The sequence below is a fragment of the Trematomus bernacchii genome, unplaced genomic scaffold, assembly GCF_902827165.1.
Source record: "Trematomus bernacchii unplaced genomic scaffold, fTreBer1.1, whole genome shotgun sequence".
Lineage (NCBI taxonomy): Eukaryota > Metazoa > Chordata > Actinopteri > Perciformes > Nototheniidae > Trematomus > Trematomus bernacchii.
In genome coordinates this window covers 330,386-354,524 of record NW_022987682.1, presented here as the reverse complement: position 1 = coordinate 354,524, position 24,139 = coordinate 330,386, and the positions used below count along the sequence as shown (strand labels likewise).

Genomic DNA, 24,139 nt, shown 5'->3' with positions numbered 1-24,139 from the left:
GGCGCCGCTGGGGAGGCCGAGCCCGGGGCCGCTGGGGCCGCCGGGCCCGGGGCCGCTGGGGCCGCCGAGCCCGGGGCCGCTAGGGCCGCCGAGCCCGGGGTCGCTGGAGCAGCCGAGCCTGGGGCAGCTGGGTCCGCGGCCGCGGAACCCGGTGTCGCGGGGGCTGCTGCTGCGCCCGCCGTGGCCCCGGGGGCTGCGGATGAAGTAGGGATGAATATCGTGAGAGAGGAAATGGTGAGTGTGAGAGGAAAACAGGTGGAAACAGGTAAACTGGTGGGAGATGATGTAGCAGGACAGGTGAAGACCGGGGCTGTGGGGCAGGTGGAGGCTGTTGGCACACAGCAGGAGCTGCCGTCTGGCTCTGGGCGGCAAAAAGAGCTTCAACAGGCTCAGGCTGCAGACAGTAATGAGGTGACAGAGATGGACACAGACGGTGAGGGGGATTCTGACTGTGTTTCAGTTGCAGATAGTCTCTCTCAGAACGCAGAGATATATTCTTTGGAAGAGATTAATGTCTTTTTAGAGGAGTCTTTTGGTAAGGCAGTGGAAGTGAGAGACTTTTTCCCTGACACTAACAAGTTTCTTCATACAGTGAGCACCCTTCAGAAAGTTGTAGGGTTAGACCTGCTGGATGAAAAGAAACATTATCGTCTCAGGAAGCATGTAACTGCTATGAAAAAAGGTACGAAAGAAAGCAAAAGAGGGAGGGAACTGAAAAGGTCTAAATAAAATGTCAACATGATCATGCAACACTGGGTGTCTCCTCTCTGCTGTGTGTACCTGTCTGTTCTTTCTCTCTGTCTCCTTCCTCTAATGCAGGCTTTAAGGGTTGCTTCTTTAAACATGAACGGGGGTAGAAGTGCACAGAAAAGAGCTTTAGTGTTAGAGGTCTTTAATCAGAAAAAATTAGATGTGATATTTCTGCAGGAAACGCACAGTGATAGCCTGAATGAGACAGACTGGGGGATGTGGTGGGGGGGTCAGTATGTACTCAGTCATGGCTCAAACCTTAGTGCTGGAGTAGCTGTTTTTTTCTCCCCCTCTCTAAATGTTAAGATTCTATCCAGCACAGAGATAGTGGCGGGTAGAGCCTTGATGGTGAAAGTGGAACTGTTAGAGTTCATTTTCACTTTTATTAATGTTTATGCACCCAATCAGGGCCCTGCACGTGTATCTGTGTTTCAGTTACTAAAAGACAAGCTAGACACTAGTGTACAGGGGGAGTGTGTTATACTGGGGGGGGACTGGAATGTTTGCACTGATGTCACTTTAGACAGAATAGGACGGGAGCCGCATCCTCAGTCGTCCCTTTTACTGTCACAGGTGATAAGAGAGGCTGACTTAGTGGATGTGTGGAGGATGAAACACCCCTCTGTTAAACAATACACCTGGATGAGAATGCTAGATGGGGGCGTCAGTGCAGCCAGGCTAGACAGATTTTACATGTCTGCTTCTTTTATTACTCGTGCAGTGAGCTGTCACATCCAACCTGTTGGTTTTACAGATCATCAGCTAGTTTCTTTAGATTTGGTTTTATCCAACACAGAGAAACCTAGATCGTTCTGGCAGTTTAATGTTAACATTTTACAAGATTTGATTTTCTGTGAGAATTTTAATTTTTTTTGGATCAACTGGAAATCAAAGAAAGAGTCTTTTCCCTCCCTGAGTCAGTGGTGGGAGGTAGGAAAGGCTCAGATTAGAGTGTTCTGCCAACAGTATACAGCCTACTCCACTGCCAACATTAGGAGAGCTATAGAGCAGTTAGAGAGGGAGATCAGAGAGTTATAGAGTGTGTCTGCTCAAAATATAGAACAGTCCCTCTTAAAACAACAACAGCTTCACTGTTTTCTTCAGGAGAAAGCCAAGGGAGCTCTGATCAGGGCCCGTTTTACTTCCATGAGAGACATTGATGCACCAACCACCTATTTTTTCAACCTGGAGAGGTCTGTGGGCCAAAGGAAGCAGATGGTATGTCTGCGTCTCCCCGATGGACAGGTAACCTCTGAACCTGCTGAGATGAGGAGGCATGCAGTGTCCTTCTACACGGACCTGTTCAAAGCCGAAGGTTGTGACGTAGAAGCTGCTGATGAACTTCTTCAGGGTCTTCCACAGCTGGGTCCAGCCGAAAGTGACACCCTGGGCTCTGACATTACGCTGGAGGAACTGACCTCTGCAGTGACACAGATGGCCTCCGGCAAGGCTCCGGGCATAGACGGTTTACCTGCAGACTTTTTTAAACATTTTTGGAGTATTTTAGGACAGGACTTGTTGGACGTATTGATGGAGTCCTTTGGGAAAGGGACTCTTCCAGCTTCCTGTAGGCGTGCAGTGATTTCACTGTTGCCTAAGAAAGGAGATTTAACCCTGCTGAAGAATTGGAGACCTGTGGCTCTCTTATGTACGGACTATAAGATACTGTCAAAGGTTTTAGCTAACAGACTGAAGTGTTTTATCGAACTTCTTATTGGTAGTGATCAGACATATTGCATCCCTGGCAGATCAATCGTGGACAATTTGTTTTTGATGAGAGACACTTTTGATGTTTGCAAACTGTATAATATAAATGTTGGTATTATTTCTATTGACCAGGAGAAGGCGTTTGATCGTGTGGATCACACTTTTCTGGCTGCCACATTGCAGGCTTTTGGTGTTGGGGAGCATTTTTTGTCCTGGGTAAAGTGTTTGTACAGTGATGCATGTTGTGTTGTGAAGGTGGGGGGAGGGCTGAGCAGACCTGTACCAGTTAAAAGGGGGATCAGGCAGGGCTGTCCTATCTCAGGCCTATTATACAGTATTGCCATTGAGCCCCTTTTGTGCAGACTTAGAAACAGGTTGACGGGCCTGTGTCTGCCAGAGTCAGCTCAGGCCCCCCCGGTGGTTGTATCAGCTTATGCTGATGATGTCAGTGTTTTTGTCCAGGGTCAGCGAGATATCCAGGAGCTACAGGACAGTTTAGCTTTGTATAGGAAGGCTGCTTCAGCCAAAGTTAATTGGGAGAAGAGTGAGGCAGTCTTGGTAGGTCAGTGGAGTGTAGAAAATAGGCCCAGCCTTCCTGGTAACCTCAGCTGGGGAAACAAGGGTTTAAAGGTCCTGGGAGTTTGGTTGGGGTCTGAGGACATGGTGGCACAGAACTGGGAGGGATTGCTGGGAAAGGTGCAAGCAAAATTAGCCAAATGGAGATGGCTGCTACCCCAGCTGTCCTACAGGGGAAGAGTTCTTGTCGCCAACAATCTGGTTGCCTCGTCTCTGTGGCACCGACTCCAGGTGTTGACCCCACCGCCGGGCCTCATGAAACAACTGCAGCGGCTCCTCGTGGATTTCTTCTGGTCGGGTCATCACTGGGTGCCAGCATCGGTCCTGTACCTGCCTGTGGTGGAGGGGGGGCAGGGCCTCGTGGACATTACGGCAAGGACTGCTGCTTTTAGACTGCAGGCGGCTCAGCGGCTGCTGTATGGTGCCTCTCCCTGCTGGTTGGCTATGGCCCGGCTGTTGCTCTGGAGGGCAGGGGGCTTTGGTTTTGATAAACACCTGTTTCTGCTGAAGGCCCCTGCGTACAAGATAACTGGACTTACACCTTTTTACTGCTCAGTCATCAATGCCTGGAAGATTCTGAGTTTTAGCAGACCACCTGACCCCCAGCCTGGGATGTGGCTGTTTGAGGAGCCACTGTTTGACACTGGTTTTCTTTCAGGAACCTTTTTCTCTTCAGCCACCCTAAAGAACGCGTTCATTGAAGCGGGAGTGGTAAAACTTGGCCATTTGACGGGGGTCTCCACAGAAAAACTGGCTGAGGTGACGGGCATTCGATCAGCCCGAGTTCTGGAGACTTTGGTAGATGAGGTGTGGCAGTCGCTGTCGCCATCGCACCGGACTTTTGCTCTGGATGCAGATCTGGCTGACCAGTGGAGAAAGGGACACGAGTATGTCTTTCCTGCCCTGAGTGTGGGTCCTGCGGTGGGGGAATGGAGAGAGGAGGATGGTCTCCTGCTATCACTGGGGACTCTAACACCTGGAACGTTCAGCTCCTGCAATGGGAAGAAGCTATACCTTAGCTGCGTAAAGGTGCTAAACCTCAGCTCGCTCGCAGGCGTCAGAGAGTCGAAGTGGACGGATGTGTTTGGCTTGGGCTCTTCCCCTCAGGGCAGCTGGAGGATCCTGTATAAAGCTCCGGTTGAGAAACGGATGGCTGACATCCAATGGAGAATTGTACACGGTGCAATAGCCACTAATAAATATAGAGCTCATTTTGACCCGGGCACAAGGGGGGGCTGTCCGTTCTGTTTTATGGCAGAAACACTGGAGCATTTAGTGGTGTCCTGTCCCCGATTAGCTGGTCTTAAAAAAATGTTACAGGAGTGGGTGGAAGGGTTCGGGGAGGTTTTCTCCATACCACTTTTTGTCTATGGCCCCAAATACATCCTGAAGAAGAAGAAAACCCTACTACTGATAAATGTCTTGTTTGCTAATGCAAAATTAGCAATCTGGAAAAGTAGGAAGAACCAACTTGCTGGAGTGGGATGGACGGATGCAGTGCTCTGTCTGAGGGGGCTGGTGGCAGCGCGTCTGAGGGTGGAGCATGCGTACTATACGCTGATCAATCATCTGCAGGGGTTTCTGGATGTGTGGGCTGTTGGGCAGGTTCTGTGCTCACTGGGGGAGAATGACTCTCTAATATTGAAGTTTTGAAGGATAGGTGTAGTCTTTGTTTTTAAAGAGTGTAAAAGAGGATGTTTTTTTTAAATGGGTAAAATGCTTTTCAGATGATGTTTGTTTGGTAGTCATGAAAATGTGGTTATTTATTTATTTGATTATGTAATGTATTAGGTTTGTCCTGGTGTATGTTTAAAACAAATGTAAATAAGATTTGTTTTAAAAATCAAAAAAATCTTCTTCTTCTTCTTCTTCGGAGGTGTGTTTGAAGAGGGAAGAGGGATTTTCACGTTTGTTTCTGTTTCTATCGTTTCTTTAACTGTATGATCTTTCGTTGGGATATTTGTACTCTTTGCGAGTACGGTTAATACTTTTTCGTTAGTGTTTTTCCGTGCCTCGAGGCGGGGATGGCGTCCTTCGGGGCGCCGCCGGTGTCTCTGAGAGACGGAGTGCGGTTGGTGGCTCAGGCCGCAAGCACAGTGGAGCAGGTGTTGCTGGCTGTGGGGGATCAGGTGGGTCATGTAAACATCTCCTATGCTTCCCGCATGAACAAAGCGGTCGTGGTCTTTTTGAAAGGCCAGAAATATGTGACGGAACTTATCGAGAGCGGATTAATGTTAAACGAGGAATTTATTCAAGTTTCACCGCTGGCGACACCGTCCACGCGGATCACTGTGTCTGGCGTTCCTCCGTTCATCCCGAATGAGGCGCTGGAACGGGAGCTGAAGCGTTTCGGTAAGTTTGCCAGTAATCTCCGCAGTGTTGCTCTGTGGTGTAAGGATGAAAAGTTAAAACATGTCCAATCTCTGCGGAGACAGGTTTTCATGTTTCTGAATTGTCCCACTCAGACACTAGATGTGTCCTTCCGGGTGAGGCATGAAGAGGGTTTTTATATGGTTTATGCGAGCTCAGGGAACGTAAAGTGTTTTGAGTGCGGGGAGTCGGGTCATAAACGTGTTGCATGTCCACAGAGACGGCACGCCGCTCCGCCGGGTGCGGCTGAGCCCGGGGCAGCTGGGCCCGGGACAGCCGGGCCCGGGGCGGCTGGGGCCGCCGAGCCCGGGGTCGCTGGAGCAGCCGAGCCTGGGGCAGCTGGGTCCGCGGCCGCGGAACCCGGTGTCGCGGGGGCTGCTGCTGCGCCCGCCGTGGCCCCGGGGGCTGCGGATGAAGTAGGGATGAATATCGTGAGAGAGGAAATGGTGAGTGTGAGAGGAAAACAGGTGGAAACAGGTAAACTGGTGGGAGATGATGTAGCAGGACAGGTGAAGACCGGGGCTGTGGGGCAGGTGGAGGCTGTTGGCACACAGCAGGAGCTGCCGTCTGGCTCTGGGCGGCAAAAAGATCTTCAACAGGCTCAGGCTGCAGACAGTAATGAGGTGACAGAGATGGACACAGACGGTGAGGGGGATTCTGACTGTGTTTCAGTTGCAGATAGTCTCTCTCAGAACGCAGAGATATATTCTTTGGAAGAGATTAATGTCTTTTTAGAGGAGTCTTTTGGTAAGGCAGTGGAAGTGAGAGACTTTTTCCCTGACACTAACAAGTTTCTTCATACAGTGAGCACCCTTCAGAAAGTTGTAGGGTTAGACCTGCTGGATGAAAAGAAACGTTATCGTCTCAGGAAGCATGTAACTGCTATGAAAAAAGGTACGAAAGAAAGCAAAAGAGGGAGGAAACTGAAAAGGTCTAAATAAAATGTCAACATGATCATGCAACACTGGGTGTCTCCTCTCTGCTGTGTGTACCTGTCTGTTCTTTCTCTCTGTCTCCTTCCTCTAATGCAGGCTTTAAGGGTTGCTTCTTTAAACATGAACGGGGGTAGAAGTGCACAGAAAAGAGCTTTAGTGTTAGAGGTCTTTAATCAGAAAAAATTAGATGTGATATTTCTGCAGGAAACGCACAGTGATAGCCTGAATGAGACAGACTGGGGGATGTGGTGGGGGGGTCAGTATGCACTCAGTCATGGCTCAAACCTTAGTGCTGGAGTAGCTGTTTTTTTCTCCCCCTCTCTAAATGTTAAGATTCTATCCAGCACAGAGATAGTGGCGGGTAGAGCCTTGATGGTGAAAGTGGAACTGTTAGAGTTCATTTTCACTTTTATTAATGTTTATGCACCCAATCAGGGCCCTGCACGTGTATCTGTGTTTCAGTTACTAAAAGACAAGCTAGACACTAGTGTATAGGGGGAGTGTGTTATACTGGGGGGGGACTGGAATGTTTGCACTAATGTCACTTTAGACAGAATAGGACGGGAGCCGCATCCTCAGTCGTCCCTTTTACTGTCACAGGTGATAAGAGAGGCTGACTTAGTGGATGTGTGGAGGATGAAACACCCCTCTGTTAAACAATACACCTGGATGAGAATGCTAGATGGGGGCGTCAGTGCAGCCAGGCTAGACAGATTTTACATGTCTGCTTCTTTTATTACTCGTGCAGTGAGCTGTCACATCCAACCTGTTGGTTTTACAGATCATCAGCTAGTTTCTTTAGATTTGGTTTTATCCAACACAGAGAAACCTAGATCGTTCTGGCAGTTTAATGTTAACATTTTACAAGATTTGATTTTCTGTGAGAATTTTAATTTTTTTTGGATCAACTGGAAATCAAAGAAAGAGTCTTTTCCCTCCCTGAGTCAGTGGTGGGAGGTAGGAAAGGCTCAGATTAGAGTGTTCTGCCAACAGTATACAGCCTACTCCACTGCCAACATTAGGAGAGCTATAGAGCAGTTAGAGAGGGAGATCAGAGAGTTAGAGAGTGTGTCTGCTCAAAATATAGAACAGTCCCTCTTAAAACAACAACAGCTTAACTGTTTTCTTCAGGAGAAAGCCAAGGGAGCTCTGATCAGGGCCCGTTTTACTTCCATGAGAGACATTGATGCACCAACCACCTTTTTTTTCAACCTGGAGAGGTCTGTGGGCCAAAGGAAGCAGATGGTATGTCTGCGTCTCCCCGATGGACAGGTAACCTCTGAACCTGCCGAGATGAGGAGGCATGCAGTGTCCTTCTACACGGACCTGTTCAAAGCCGAAGGTTGTGACGTAGAAGCTGCTGATGAACTTCTTCAGGGTCTTCCACAGCTGGGTCCAGCCGAAAATGACACCCTGGGCTCTGACATTACGCTGGAGGAACTGACCTCTGCAGTGACACAGATGGCCTCCGGCAAGGCTCCGGGCATAGACGGTTTACCTGCAGACTTTTTTAAAATTTTTTGGAGTATTTTAGGACAGGACTTGTTGGACGTATTGATGGAGTCCTTTGGGAAAGGGACTCTTCCAGCTTCCTGTAGGCGTGCAGTGATTTCACTGTTGCCTAAGAAAGGAGATTTAACCTTGCTGAAAAATTGGAGACCTGTGGCTCTCTTATGTACGGACTATAAGATACTGTCAAAGGTTTTAGCTAACAGACTGAAGTGTTTTATCGAACTTCTTATTGGTAGTGATCAGACATATTGCATCCCTGGCAGATCAATCGTGGACAATTTGTTTTTGATGAGAGACACTTTTGATGTTTGCAAACTGTATAATATAAATGTTGGTATTATTTCTATTGACCAGGAGAAGGCGTTTGATCGTGTGGATCACACTTTTCTGGCTGCCACATTGCAGGCTTTTGGTGTTGGGGAGCATTTTTTGTCCTGGGTAAAGTGTTTGTACAGTGATGCATGTTGTGTTGTGAAGGTGGGGGGAGGGCTGAGCAGACCTGTACCAGTTAAAAGGGGGATCAGGCAGGGCTGTCCTATCTCAGGCCTATTATACAGTATTGCCATCGAGCCCCTTTTGTGCAGACTTAGAAACAGGTTGACGGGCCTGTGTCTGCCAGAGTCAGCTCAGGCCCCCCCGGTGGTTGTATCAGCTTATGCTGATGATGTCAGTGTTTTTGTCCAGGGTCAGCGAGATATCCAGGAGCTACAGGACAGTTTAGCTTTGAATAGGAAGGCTGCTTCAGCCAAAGTTAATTGGGAGAAGAGTGAGGCAGTCTTGGTAGGTCAGTGGAGTGTAGAAAATAGGCCCAGCCTTCCTGGTAACCTCAGCTGGGGAAACAAGGGTTTAAAGGTCCTGGGAGTTTGGTTGGGGTCTGAGGACATGGTGGCACAGAACTGGGAGGGATTGCTGGGAAAGGTGCAAGCAAAATTAGCCAAATGGAGATGGCTGCTACCCCAGCTGTCCTACAGGGGAAGAGTTCTTGTCGCCAACAATCTGGTTGCCTCGTCTCTGTGGCACAGACTCCAGGTGTTAACCCCACCGCCGGGCCTCATGAAACAACTGCAGCGGCTCCTCGTGGATTTCTTCTGGTCGGGTCATCACTGGGTGCCAGCATCGGTCCTGTACCTGCCTGTGGTGGAGGGGGGGCAGGGCCTCGTGGACATTACGGCAAGGACTGCTGCTTTTAGACTGCAGGCAGCTCAGCGGCTGCTGTATGGTGCCTCTCCCTGCTGGTTGGCTATGGCCCGGCTGTTGCTCTGGAGGGCAGGGGGCTTTGGTTTTGATAAACACTTGTTTCTGCTGAAGGCCCCTGCGTACAAGATAACTGGACTTACACCTTTTTACTGCTCAGTCATCAATGCCTGGAAGATTCTGAGTTTTACCAGACCACCTGACCCCCAGCCTGGGATGTGGCTGTTTGAGGAGCCACTGTTTGACACTGGTTTTCTTTCAGGAACTTTTTTCTCTTCAGCCACCCTAAAGAACGCGTTCATTGAAGCGGGAGTGGTAAAACTTGGCCATTTGACGGGGGTCTCCACAGAAAAACTGGCTGAGGTGACGGGCATTCGATCAACCCGAGTTCTGGAGACTTTGGTAGATGAGGTGTGGCAGTCGCTGTCGCCATCCCACCGGACGTTTGCTCTGGATGCAGATCTGGCTGACCAGTGGAGAAAGGGACATGAGTATGCCTTTCCTGCCCTGAGTGTGGGTCCTGCGGTGGGGGAATGGAGAGAGGAGGATGGTCTCCTGCTATCACTGGGGACTCTAACACCTGGAACGTTCAGCTCCTGCAATGGGAAGAAGCTATACCTTAGCTGCGTAAAGGTGCTTAGCCTCAGCTCGCTCGCAGGCGTCAGAGAGTCGAAGTGGACGGATGTGTTTGGCTTGGGCTCTTCCCCTCAGGGCAGCTGGAGGATCCTGTATAAAGCTCCAGTTGAGAAACGGATGGCAGACATCCAATGGAGAATTATACATGGTGCATAGGGATGGGTATCGTTAAGGTTTTAACGGTACTACTACTTTTATCGATACCGCTTATCGGTCCGGTCTTTTAACGGTACTCTTATCGGTTCTTTTGGAGAAAAAAATGAGGTAAACGAACTATATGTTGTATGTCAGGGACTACGAATGGAAATTAGCTCAAAGCTAAAATCCGGCATATTTACACTTGAAGCATTATTTGTCTAAAGTGTTCATTAATGTGCATTGTCCCTATTCAAATAAACGATTAAATGACAAATGAAAATAAACAAATTGTGAACAAAACTAACATTGCTTTTTATTTAAATTAAATACATAATATTTCACATCAAAAGAAACAACAACGTTTTAACAAATCATATTAAATAATCTGATGACAGAACTGTGAACAGAATGGCTGAAACTTTAACAAACTAAATAACTCAGTTACCTCTAATCATCAACCCATGTTTTTGTATCATTGAGTTAGCTCCGTGTGTTGCTGCTAGCATACATAATATACCTGACGTGGAAACGTTACTCGTGGATGGGGCTACAGAGCTACTAGAGAGACAGTCGAACCCGGTGCATTCCTCCGTCTGAATGTGGAGCACTTTTGCAAGATGTTTAGACAAATTGCTCGTGTTACCGCCCTGACATGCTAAACTCTTATTGCACTTTAGGCAACGAGCGAGACGGGTAAAGTTGAACCACACCTCGGAGCGCGTTCTCTCCGCCATCTCCTCCGTGTGTGTGTGTGTTGCTGCATGTAGCAGCTGCGTGTGTGTAAACTGCCCCGCCCCCTCGAACACAGACGGGGGAGAGAGATCTCTCGTCTGGATTGGAGAGATCGAAAATACTAAAAATGACGCATTTTGCAGTCTTTTTGCGTATTAGAAACGGAGTTGGCGACACTAAAACTGCAATATAATGTTTGTGTAGCAATAATACACATGACATATTTTTTAGATGTCTCCAGTACCGATAAAAAGACCGATAACGTCGGAGATTAACGGTACCACGGTCTTTAATAATTCAGCCCCGGGGCCCGTTTAATACCGGGGCTCGGTACCCATCCCTAATGGTGCAATAGCCACAAATAAATACAGAGCTCATTTTGACCCGGGCACAAGGGGGGGCTGTCCGTTCTGTTTTATGGCAGAAACACTGGAGCATTTAGTGGTGTCCTGTCCCCGATTAGCTGGTCTTAAAAAAATGTTACAGGAGTGGGTGGAAGGGTTCGGGGAGGTTTTCTCCATACCACTTTTTGTCTATGGCCCCAAATACATCCTGAAGAAGAAGAAAACCCTACTACTGATAAATGTCTTGTTTGCTAATGCAAAATTAGCAATCTGGAAAAGTAGGAAGAACCAACTTGCTGGAGTGGGATGGACGGATGCAGTGCTCTGTCTGAGGGGGCTGGTGGCAGCGCGTCTGAGGGTGGAGCATGCGTACTATACGCTGATCAATCATCTGCAGGGGTTTCTGGATGTGTGGGCTGTTGGGCAGGTTCTGTGCTCACTGGGGGAGAATGACTCTCTAATATTGAAGTTTTGAAGGATAGGTGTAGTCTTTGTTTTTAAAGAGTGTAAAAGAGGATGTTTTTTTAAATGGGTAAAACGCTTTTCAGATGATGTTTGTTTGGTAGTCATGAAAATCCGGTTTTTTATTTATTTGATTGTGTAATGTATTAGGTTTGTCCTGGTGTATGGTTAAAACAAATGTAAATAAAATTTGTTTTAAAAATCTTCTTCTTCTTCTTCTTCTTCTTGATGTGTGTCACTACCCGATCGGTCCACCCATAGATATATATATATATAAACAGTGTTTATATATATCTATGGGTCCAAGCAGAAAAATAACCGAGAGAGATGAGTTATTGTTATTACAACGTGACTTCACTATTATTTAACAACTCTTTGTATTGGGTTCTTTTTTGTGGGTTTAAATACATTGTCAGAATAAGTGAGACATGGATTTAACTTCTGTTAGACAGCTATATGCCATACATTTTTGCATACATTCACAGTAAATATTTATTCAGTATGATTGCATGTCTAACAGAAGTTAAATCCATTTCTGCTTTGCCAAAAGCCACTGTGTCAAGTGTCCTAGTAGAGTTGCCGTATGTAGTTGTCCAATATGGCGGACCATCTCGCACATGCGCAGTACAGATCGGGCAGTTTTTTAATTGAACATTTTTTTAAACATACAAAAGCTCGGTGAGGATATCATCAACTTATCAACATAAGTTCAAGACATTCATTCACAATAAGACAAAAAAACATAAATAATACATCCAATAAGAGCCAGGAGGAAAGGAAAAAGCATAAAGGCACAAAAAGACAGATCAGGTAGTGACAATGTGAACGAGCATTTTGGGGAGCGTGGTTAAAGTTGCGCATGCGCTATGAGCGCACATACGGGTATTTCTCAGGCATGACGGGTAATCTGTGACGTTTCGCTCTCTCAAAAAGTTGGGCCATTTTATCATCATGCGCCAATGAGCAACTCTCATAGGAATGAATGAGGCCCCGCCTCCCACACTGTATCCAGTTCTTATTATACATCCATGGTTTCCTCACGCCCCTCTCTTCTGGAAGACTCCTCCCTCCTCGACTCCTCCGCACGCATTTAAGGAATCATGACGTCCTTCAACGATCGATTTCCGGGTCAAGTTGAGGATGGATATTGGGATAAACCTTGTGAGTTTTCCTGATAAATCAGTAGACAGATATGATTGTGTTGTCTGTGTGTGGAGATGTTTGATGATGACAGCAGCAATGGACTGCAGAATCAGTCAGTACACTGTGACGGGAGCTTCAATTGGGACAACTGTAGTTAAACATATTAAGTTGTTGTCAATTGCAGATAGTTGCTCTTCTTAATTCACTTTGCATGTCTTGAGGCTATGGTTAAGTTTTAAATTAAATTATTTACTTTAAAATAATGACAGTGCTAACAGTAAATTAACAATTGTCTTTAATTGTCAGGTCCAATTAAGAAATGTTTAAGGTTCCATCATGTCTTTATGTTTAAAAAAATAACAATTAGAAAGAGAAATCCTGAGTTTAAAGTAGGTGTTGTTGCAATTCATGTCCACTAGATGTCAATAGTCTGCTGGGGTCCATGTTCAGAATGAATAGGTAAAGGACAGTTTTCAGTAAGACCATGTGATTGATTTCTTGAACAATGATATAACTGGCTGAATGTATCTTTAACACTGTTAAAAGAATGCTCAGGGTGGAATACAGGTCAGTCATTTATTCATTATTGTCAACTCCGCTGACCTGAAGATGAAGATAATGAATGACATGGACCGACTTCCCCTTGTTGTGTTTCCATCTATACTTTCTTTATCCAAATGTAATCATGTGTTTTTAATTAGCAAAATATACAGTTATGGGACAAATCAACACAAAAACACTAGAAAGCAAAACATGCACACACATCCTTCAAAACATTCTTTACTTCTAGTTTCTTGTTAACAGTTTAAATTCAACTTTAAGTTAATCTGAATGTCTCTCACTTTCAGAGTCTGAACCTGTGATTAGCCGTGGATCAGACTGGATGTATGTGGACACACCTAGCCTCAGCAAACTGCAGTCAGCCAAGCAAACCAAAATGACTTCATGTGGCCCACGGTAAAGACAGTCACACACACACACACACACACACACACACACACACACACACACACACACACACACACACACACACACACACACACACACACACACACACACACCTGGAATTTAAAAAAAGATGATTATTAAAAGAAAGTATATTTAAACTATATAAATAAATGAGGTGATGATATTTCTGTTTCCTTTAGAAGTTATTATACTCTGTATGCTGTGATTCAGATCTGGGAAACATTAAAGACATCCATAGCCAGTCTGCAGATGTGGTCTCTTTATTGAAATAGTAAACAGTAGTAAGTATACATGTTAACAGTATAAAGAATGAATGGTGTTTTGTATTACGTAAATATAAAGAATCAGATACTTCACAGAAACAAAAGATTAGAAGATCTGATTAAAAGAAAGATCATATATGATGCTGTTACTTGTTGACAATAGCACTTTTATATTGAATGATCTTTTAAGTGAGTAATACATGTAAATATGTGATATCAGATTCTTAAATGACAGAAAAAAAAGTGGTTATAGATTTTGAAAAAAGATAATTAAATGTCATACTGGATTAGGTAATAAAAACAACCTGGAGGATAACCTACACGTTGACATTTAGACTGGAATATCTTTAAAACATAAAAAATGCAACAACATAAATATTCACAAAAACAATACCATCTTTATATCATCCTTAACTTGATTCAAACTTGTTGTCATGTTTACATGTTGACATGCTGAATATGAACTAAATGATCCTTTAATTGATCTAAAAATGTTAAAAATGTGGCATTTGAAAATGAAAACTAACATAATACATTTTGAGTAAATATTATAACATGAACATGAAAATGTAAATATTTGGAGCTAAATACTTGATTGGAATACAAAGAAAGACTTTCAGGTTGTTGGTAAAGCAATGACATATAGCACTCAATAAGGTAAGAACAAAATTCATGTGTAATCTACATGTTGACATTTAGATTGAATGATATGTTAAACATTGAATATGTAAATATATAAATGAAACAAAATAAGAATAGATTCTAACTCTCTGGGAAACGGTCACATGTCAAACTGAACTTGATGACAACAGACTTTCTGTCATGTTTACATGTTGACTGTACCACCACTAAAACACAATGATTCATTCACTGATTTAAAAATCTAAATGTGTGGCTTTTGATGCAGCTCAGAAATGAAAAGACAACAATTCTGAATGTGTCAATAAAAATGTAAATAATAAGAATCAGATACTTATTTGAAATAAAAATAAAGACATTGTATAATCTTCATGTTGACATGAAGACTGAATGATATTTTAAAACATTGAAATTGTTAATATGTTTATGACAAAACCACAGAAAAACATAAAAGCAAAAATGTTTGCATCAGTTACTTTAAGGAAATAATCTGATTAATTGATACTACAATAACAACCAAAAAAAGAAGTAATTAAAGTATGTTAATCAAACTGAAACGTTTACAAATTTCTTGTAAGTTGTTGTTGAAATATTTGGTCAACCTTGCCATCTCATAAACAGCATGTTACTTTGTGTGCTTCTCTTCATATAAATCAAGTGTAATCTAAATGTCCATGAGAGGATGATGACTGTAATGAGGAGGACGGGACCCTCTGTGAGCACAAAGCTTGTAGTTTCTCATTAGATATGAAATGACTCTTTGAGGCTTGCCTCTGCTTGCTCAGGTGTGATAAGTTTCCAAGCTGCAGGAATATCAGCAGGCTTTGCATCGTATGCTGCTGCAAACTGATCATTGAACTTTGCCAGTACATATTTCCAGTAGTCTGATGCCTGGAGGCTTGCATCTGGTGAGATTTTCCAGTCCGGATACTTTTCCTTGTAACGCTTGTAAGGGTGCGAATGATCTTTTGTATCACTGTGGCGAAAATCTTTGTTGCTGTTTACTAGGGAAGAGCATATGTCAATGCCAAGTTTTTCTGAATCACTCCATCTGTATCGACCCAGACCATCTGGACGATGAAGTGAAGTGAAGTGCTCAGTGTGGGCTCTTCCTCCTGCCTCACAGGGTGCTTTGCAGAACGGACACTGTTTACCACATCCAATCAGTTTGTTGAAAAGCTCGTTCTGAGGATTCACATGAAGGCTCTGTAGTTTAGTTTGGATATTTGTTTTCTCAAACTTCTTTCTAAGAGTTTGTGCCATCTCCGTCACACACTCAGTGAGCCAGAGAGCAAACTGTTCCTGGTTGGCATTGTTCAGGATCATGAATGCCCCAAGAGCATCCTGGGAAATGACCAGTTTGTCACCAAGTTCCTGACAGACATCTTCAACAAATGACTTTAAGTTGCCACTCTTTTCTGTTTTAGCTTTCTGGATAGCATTATTTATGCTGTTGACACATGACTGGAGATGTTGATCCTCAAACATCGTAGACCCATCTGAGAAGCGTTCCAATATTTTGTTGAGTATCCATTCCTTCACATAATGCTCATAGGAGCAAATAAAGCTCAGGTACTTTTTAAAGTCATCCTTTGAGAGCAGATCCAGTAAAACTGAACACTGGAAGGACATTCTTGTGCTGAACTGCTCACTTGTCCTCATTTCACCAATGATATCAGGACCCAGGGAACGGTTGACAAAGTCTTCGACTGCAGGCTTCAAGCATCGGTCTGTGAATTCTTCTGCCTTCTTCTGGCACTGGTCTACATTATGGAACACGTCTTTGAAATCAGCAAGAAACTTTCCTTTGTTTTCATTCAGACATCTGTAAGGATCATTTTCATGGATGAAATCTTCATGCATTTTCTGAAACCTTCTGGCTGCGTCTGCACAGATGTGCTGTTTCAGAGAGACTTCAAAAGTGATGTCTGTTCCAACTTGCTGATTGTTTTGCAGCTTCTCATCAATCATGTTTAAAATCTCATCGATGTAGGTATCATGGTAATTACTCTTTCTTTGCACTTTGTCACTCACCATCTGTGAGCAAACTGTAATGATGCCGACAGCTGTTTGTTGTGCAGCCTTTGTGTGACTTGGTGCACTGAATAGGCCTTTCAACCACACCATGGTTCCTTGAGCTGTATATTTAAAAAGATCCTGTCGACATTCTTTCAGGCTTTTTTGACTTAACAAATCACTTGCGTGACTTCCCTTGGTTGATAGATTTGTTCTCAGGGAGAAAGACACAGGTGTGAAAATGTCCTCCTTCTTCATTTCTTTACAGGAAAGTTCCTTCACTGTTTTAGTCCACATCTTGTCAAATTCTTTGTCCAGCTCTTCCTCTGACATCTTGACTTTTTCCTTTCGGCATTCTTCAATCAATGCACATACTTTGCCCTCTAATTCCTTTGTGTGGTTCTCCTTGATTTTATCAAGTTCTGTCATCCCCTGTCTGATGTCAGCTGCTGCTGTGAGTTGATTAAACACAGAGCTTTCCATTTCTTGTCGAAGGCTCTTTGCACTGTTTGCAAACTCCTGTCTGTATCCTTCAACAAGATATACATGGCCATTTGTTTGCTTGAAGTACTGTTCCAGATTTCCAAGAAGCTTTGTTTCCCATTTAGACAGCTCAGTCAAAGCTTCATTTTTCAATAGCATGAGAAGTTCTCTCATGTCAGATTTGTTAGATTTATCAGCAGGTGTACCGAAGTTAGAAATTCTTGTTTCAGCTTGTGTAACCAATGTGAACATTTCTTTTTTTAATTCCCATTCCCACTTGTTGAATTCTGTGCACAGCCTCATGTATGCATCAGCCACGAGACTGTTTCTGAAGCTAAAGATGAAGTTTTCATGTTTTACTGCCGTCCACAGGCTCTTCATCCACTCTGTAAACTCCAAGATATTATTAGCTGATGATCCACAACTTCCCAAAATGGTGATTATGTTCTTCTTGAGCTCATAGACAGCCTCACTGTAGCCTGTATTGACTGGTGCCATCGGTGGGTTTCCATTCCAGAGTCCAGGAATGTACCAGTTTCCAGTGTCTGGACTGTACTCCATCACATCAGTGAAGCTCGAGTACTCTTCTTTCTTTTCCATTTTGGCTGCTGCCTGGGTCATCTCGTTTAACTGCTGCAGGAGCAGTTTCCTGTCTCGCAAGTTCTTGTCATGGGCTGAAACATCGGACACATTCTGGTGAACAAACTGACATTTGGGCTTCTTTTTGCTAACCTCTTTCATCCTAAGGAAAGCGTGCACAACTATCTGTAGGATGTCCTTCATTTCTGTTGAATTCTCCATTGCAACATTGATGATGGTGATATCACTCAGCCCCACAACAAGTGTTGCAAGCTCATTGTCGTGCTCGTGGCTATTGTCCAGTTGTGCGAGCTCTGGTGACTTTAAGCCCTCAGTGTCAATGATCACCATGAAGTCACAGTTGAAGTCTTTTCTGACATCTTCATTGATTTGAATCAGCAACATAAAGGCACCTCGAGTGCATCGACCACTGCTGACTGCAAACTGCACTCCAAACATGGTGTTGAGGAGAGTGGACTTTCCTGTGCTCTGAACTCCAAGAACTGTGACTACCAGGATCTTGTTCTTAGGAGACACCAAGGCATTGAGCTGAGAGAGAACGTCACTCACCCATCTGAGAGGTATGTTGGATGCTTCTCCATCTACAAGCTCAAGAGGAAATCCATCAAGCATTAACTCAGCACATAGCTTGGGGAGATGCTGTAGTTGTTGACGTGCTGGGTCTGTTTTTTTAAGGGAAAGGGAAGCTTCATAGATCTGCCCCATTTCACGGAAGAAGTGTTCAGTCCCTAATGAGCTGTTGGAAAGTTGTTGGTCAATTTTCTTTATCTCTTTGTTCTCAGAGTTTTTGCATTTTTCTTTGTACTGCTCCCTGAGGTCAAAGAGTTTTTCTCGAGACACGTTATCGAGGTTCATTCGCATCCAATTCAGGAAATAGCACCTCTCCATCCCTGGGCTTGAAATTGCCTTAATGAAACATGTCATTGCGTTCGACATGTCATGAGAGTTCTGTTTTTCCCGAAGTTTGGTTTTCTGTAGCTGAAGATCACTTTTGTACTTTTCTATATCTTTGGACTCAACTTTCCGAAGTCGCAATTCTTCCTTCTCCAAGCGAGTAAGGTCTTTCCATATTTGGCCTTGCAAGGGAAGCTGAGCTTCTTTGTATTTAAGAAGGTCTTGAATTTCTGCAGTGATAGCATCTGCATTTTTCTTGGCAGTCTGGCAGTCTGAAGCGTCTTCATCAACACAGATTCCCAGTTCATGGGCAATGGCAGCCATCTTCTCAATTCCCCTCTTCACCTTTGTGTTTTCAAATGCATTTCTGACTTTTTCCCGCACCTTTTTGACAAAGTTTGCATCATTTATGTGCTTTTCTTTCAAAAGGATATTGCTATTAGTCAAGTCCAGCTTGGTTGCTACCTTTTTTAGGGCATCTAATTTGAAATCTTTGCTTTGACGGTTACCCACCAAGAAGATCTGGGCCTTGTGGTTTTGGTTGGTTAGCAGCTCACACTCAGAGTCCAAAGCGTCAAAGAACACAAAAACTGCTGCCGATGTCTGACACAAGAAAGCAAATTGTGTTTCAAATGAAGCAATGTCCCCACGAAGGTTAGCTACAGCAACTGGCTCGCTGAAGACATCCATGTTTTTGTTCCCACAAGGGAGGTACCAAGTCATTTCAACCAATCCATTGGATATTCTCCTTGGACTGTCACCACCCTCCATGTTGGAGTGAACAAAGGTGTCATGGTACTGCTGAGAATTGCTCAGAAGCTTATTGAGGATCTCTGACTTGGACAAGGAGCACTCACCCAGTCTCACAAAAGATATCATTGGAAGTGCAGAGACAACAATTCTCTCTTCAATAAATCCCCTGGATTCTGAAAGTGACTGAGGTCTGTACTTTTTAACAATGTCTCTCATGGCCCAAAGCATGAGTGTGCACTGCTTTGTGTCACAGTTGGGAAGCAACAGAGGCACGGAAAACTGACACATGGACATTTTGAGGGCCATTTCCTGCTGTACAAAACCATCAGAGCACAGGAAGAGAGCAGTGATAATGTCAAGGGGATTCATTGTGTCACCTGAATGTGTACTTTCCTCAAGATTATCAAGATCTAAGTGATCATCCAAGTCTGATTCATGTGAAGGTGTACATTTCACATTCCTAGCTGTCACATTGACCATCATTAGTTTCTTCAGAAAATACCATGGAAGATCTGAATTACACTTAGCAGGTTCATCAGTAATGGTCTTCTTGTCAATCCTAAGAAGTGTGCTTAGGGATAACTTCTCTTCAACGTGGCGATCCAACCCCAGTTCCTCCAAAAGGCTCTCTAGGTGTGTCGCTGTAGAAAATGAAAATAACAAATATTAAAGCCTAAATTGATTATTAAACATTCATGAGCATGGATCAACATTTATTATAACAATGTTATTTTCTTATAGTTTATAAGGTACACATTGCTTAACCTACAACTATGATGGGAAGTCAATTATTAAACAGCTTGTCTAATAGATGGATCCAGATCCTTCAACAACACTAGAATCAAATGAAGAGATATACAAATCTAATTGGCAGATTGCAATGGAATTGTTAGTGAAAGGACTTGAAAGAAGAGATTGAGACGTAATTCACATCAAATTACAGCAGGTTTATAAAAATGCAATACACTGTGTTTGACATTGGCATTGATAGGTGAACATTGAAAGAAACTATCTTTCATGTCTGTCATGATCAATCATATCAAAAAAATATATATGCATGGTTTAAGCAAACACCGACCTGAAAAGGAAAACATATACACTTGTTATATATACAACTAACCCAGGGGTGTGCAACATGCGGCTCTTTAAGCCCTCTACTCTGGCTCCCTTGAGCTTAGACAAAAATAAGAAGGAAATTAAATACAAATATTTGTAGGACTATTTATATTTTGTAGCATGGTTGAAAATGTTTTGTATATTGTATTTTGAGGTGATACTGTGAGCCATAAATTAAAAAAAGGTTTTTTAAACGGTCAATTCAAATATGAGTCATATCCTGCTACGGTCCGGCGCCAGCGCCTTTTCTTGCAGGCGAATAACCTGACCCCCGGTTCGATGAGCGGACTATGGATAAATCAAAGAAAAGAAAAGTATCGGAGGAACACATGGGTTTAATTCTGCGTGGTTAGAGTTATATGCTTTCACAGCAAATGATGCTGGCTTACCGGTATGTTTGATATTACATTACATTACATGTCACTTGTTAGACGCTTTTATCCAAAGCGATTTACATACTCAATACTGTGGGCAATCCCCACAGGAGCAATTTAGGGTGAAGTCTCTTGCCCAGGGACACAACGACATGCTGACTGCAGTGGGATTCGAACTTGCTATCCTCTGATTCGAAGATCAGTGCACTAATTCATTGAGCCACAGCCTCCCTGATATGTAGAGAGAAGTTGTCAAAGGTGCTGCAGCCTTTACGTATTGGAGGAAAAACACGGAAGAGGAAGACAGCTGACGATCTTCAGTCATAATTCAATCAGTTAACTCTTTTTAGGGTGCAGCTATATGTTTTATTTATTTCAAAGTGGGCCCATTTTAATTATATTAATTTTCTTCAAATGTGCAGAGGACTCCCCAAGTGCTGTGTTTAATTTATTTTAAAGTAGGCCTGTGTATTTTATTTTTAATTCTCCTTATAAGAGTTCTTTGTTTATTATTAAAGGTAAACCGTTTACTATAATGTAATACATAATAAATGCAAAAAATATATATATAACAATATAAACAACTTTATAAGCTATTAAGCTATCAATTATGTTTTGCGGCTCCAGACAAAAAAAATTGGTGGAAAAGGGGGCAAAATTGCTCTTTTGGTCCAATAGGTTGCAGACCCCTGGTTTAAGCAAACACCGACCTGAAAAGGAAAAAATATACACTTGTTTGCAATTGTACTGTGCAATAGTCATTGTTATGTAAAAGCACATTTTTTTTTAATTGTCCCAGCATTTAATTGTTATAAGGTCTCAATACTTTAATATATATAAAATACAATCTTTGTTTGCCATTTATTGGTTGCCTTTTTTACCTGCTATGACACTTTAGCTGTAACACTGTACATTTCCCCGCAGTGGGACTCATAAAGGAATTCTGATTTAGATTCTGATAAGTACGCATACATAAAATGTGTGAGCCAGATTAGCAGTAAGGGTCATATGTGCTATATTGGCAGTAATATATCTATAACAGCTTCATTAACATGAAGAAAGGCTGTTGCTGAGAAAGTTGCTCTAAGAACTCACTGCTGCTTCACAACAGATACATTCGCTTGAAAAACAAGAAGCTAACCTTGAAGCAATAAAAACAAGTCTCAGAGTGGTAATGGAAAAGCTTGAGCTTCAAACTGATCAAATAACAACCATGGAAGCCCTGGAGTATGGTGGAGGATGATAATAAATGTGTTGTGGTGGAGCGATACTGTACTGGTCAACCAGATGAAAATGCTGATGTTCATAATGAAGAACATAGAGCAAGACAATAGAAAAGTCTTCATGGGCCCTTACTTGCGTTCAATCTCAAGCAATGGAGGCCCACATAGTAGACAAAAGCATCAGCAGCGCAGCATTACTCCAGCCAAGTCAGACAAAGTCACAATCAAATAGCAAAGAAAGAGTGACTCGATTTAAGTAATGTAGCGCCAAATCAAAATGACTGAAATGCTGCCAAAGGAGCAACGCTTAACATTACATCCATCCAGAGAAATACCCATCTTTAAAAACTATAAATTAGAGTACCTTCCATTTATTGAGATGTTGTTCAAACTAAAGACTTGGTGAGAAGGTTTCAATAAATGAATTCTAAAAAGGACTAGAAAGCCAAGAGATTGCTCGAAGAGAACTATGGAAATGAACTCTTTTGCAGCAGCTTGTTTGGAGAAAGGTCAAATTGGAAAGCCATTAACAGTGAAGATAGAAAAGCACTGCTCACTTAAACTATTTGTCTTTAAGGATGTTGTAAGTCAATGGAAGATATTGATACCTTCCTTTAAACTCAGGGAAAAGTGGAGAACTGCAAATTCATAGATTCAAACTAAATGAAAAATGCAATCTTTCCAGTTTTGGTTGTTTTCATCTAAAGACATGATACTGATGACTATAAAGAAAGTTGTTTTGCGACAGTAAGTGCAGGTGCATACATAGAACTGAAAAAGAGCAAAACATGTCAGATTTACCAAAAGACAGATTTACGCCAGAGCTGCCACCATACATGTATGTCAGAGTTATGGACAGCTTGATGATGAAAGCCCTTCAACAGTTATGTGCGTGTAAACTAATTATCAACAGCCGACACACATAACTACAGTGCCAAATGTTCCAAATGACTTTGAACCTCTATCACCCGACCACTTGCTTCAGCTCAAGGTCAAACCAATGCTGCCCCCAGGATAAATCCATCTGCAATATACACAGCCAAAACACCATTGGCAGCAAGTGCAATGCATAACGGAGTTCTAGACCAGATGAATCTACGACTTTTGCAAGAAAGACCGGAATGGAATTGCATTCAAAGAAACTAAATACCTGGACATACATGTATTGATCATAAACTCAAATGCACCTCATGGATCCTGGTTAATGGCAAAAGCTCTGGAGACACCACCCAGATCAAGAGGTCTGATTATTTTGATGACAGATTTTGTTTCTTGCAAAAGGTCCCAATTTATCTAAAACTTTTGCAAGAAATTGTCTGATTATTTGTATGACAGAAACAAACATGCTGGAAAGACCAGTGAGCAAAGTTATCTCTCTGGCGCCAGTCTCAACATAAGGCAAAATAACTGATCAACCCTCTGTCTCAACTAGAATATAGATTTCGTGGTGCCGCTATGTAGGCCAGTATTTTGTTTGGTGCAAAATGTCAAAATAATATTGTCACCCAGTATGAAATGTGAAACCAGGCATGTGAAACTAGATAGAACATTCTGAACTGTTGACCTATGCTAGATGGGGCAATAAAAGCGTAAAAGTTCCAGCTACGATTCTGAGAAGGCGCTTGTGGTTTTTGACACCTTGAGAGCGGTTAGAACGGGTACGAAGACAATGAGGCACAGGATGCAGGCGGCCTACACACATATTCAAATCAACTTCCTGGGCCAGGGAATCATAGAGACAAGCTGCTTCTGTTGCCTCTGTTAATAAATGAAGTCTCTGTTCATAATGAATTAAAGTATAAAGTTTGTATATTTGAAATTGAAACGTTTAAAGAAAAAAACGTTGTGTTAAAACATGACATTGACAATGTGTTCTGCTTTCATGAAAAATGTTCATATGCCCTCTTGTTAAAATTGCATATTATTACTATAAGTCTTGTTGTATTTTAACTTTACATTTTTAATTGTTCATTAAGTAAAAGTTGAACATATGTGACCTCCTTCTCCCTCAAAGATAGAAAAGGGGAAACCACCTGGTGCAGAGAGGAAGGAGGCAAGAGACTATAAAAGATGATGTGTGAAGAGAAAGGGGGGCTTTTGGGGCTTTTTGAGGCTTGAAGGCTTGGGGGAAGTTTTCTGAGGCCCAAGCCCTGGGCCTGGGCTTGGGCTCTTTTAGACGGCTTTTTTAGAACATTTGACTTGTGAACCTGTCCCAACGACACAGGGTTTCCCCTCCAGGGGCAGTTTTGATACTGCTCTGGGGTTCTACCAGCCCACCAACACCTACTACACTATACACTCCGTTTTTGC

The 24,139-nt window shown here is 43.1% G+C and overlaps 1 protein-coding gene and 1 pseudogene across 1 annotated transcript in view; one reads left to right on the top strand and one right to left on the bottom strand.

Annotated features, from left to right (window-relative positions):
• Window positions 1-5,221: 5,221 nt before the first annotated feature.
• The window catches only part of LOC117487670, a 259,379-nt pseudogene continuing 240,461 nt past the window's right edge, over window positions 5,222-24,139 (top strand).
• The window catches only part of LOC117487666 (interferon-induced very large GTPase 1-like), a 339,011-nt gene continuing 328,584 nt past the window's right edge, over window positions 13,713-24,139 (bottom strand). The window contains exon 10 of the mRNA XM_034136304.1: window positions 13,713-19,757. Within this exon, the coding sequence (XP_033992195.1) occupies window positions 15,112-19,757 (4,646 nt within the window). The 3' untranslated portion in view covers window positions 13,713-15,111. The remainder of the gene's footprint in view (window positions 19,758-24,139) is intronic.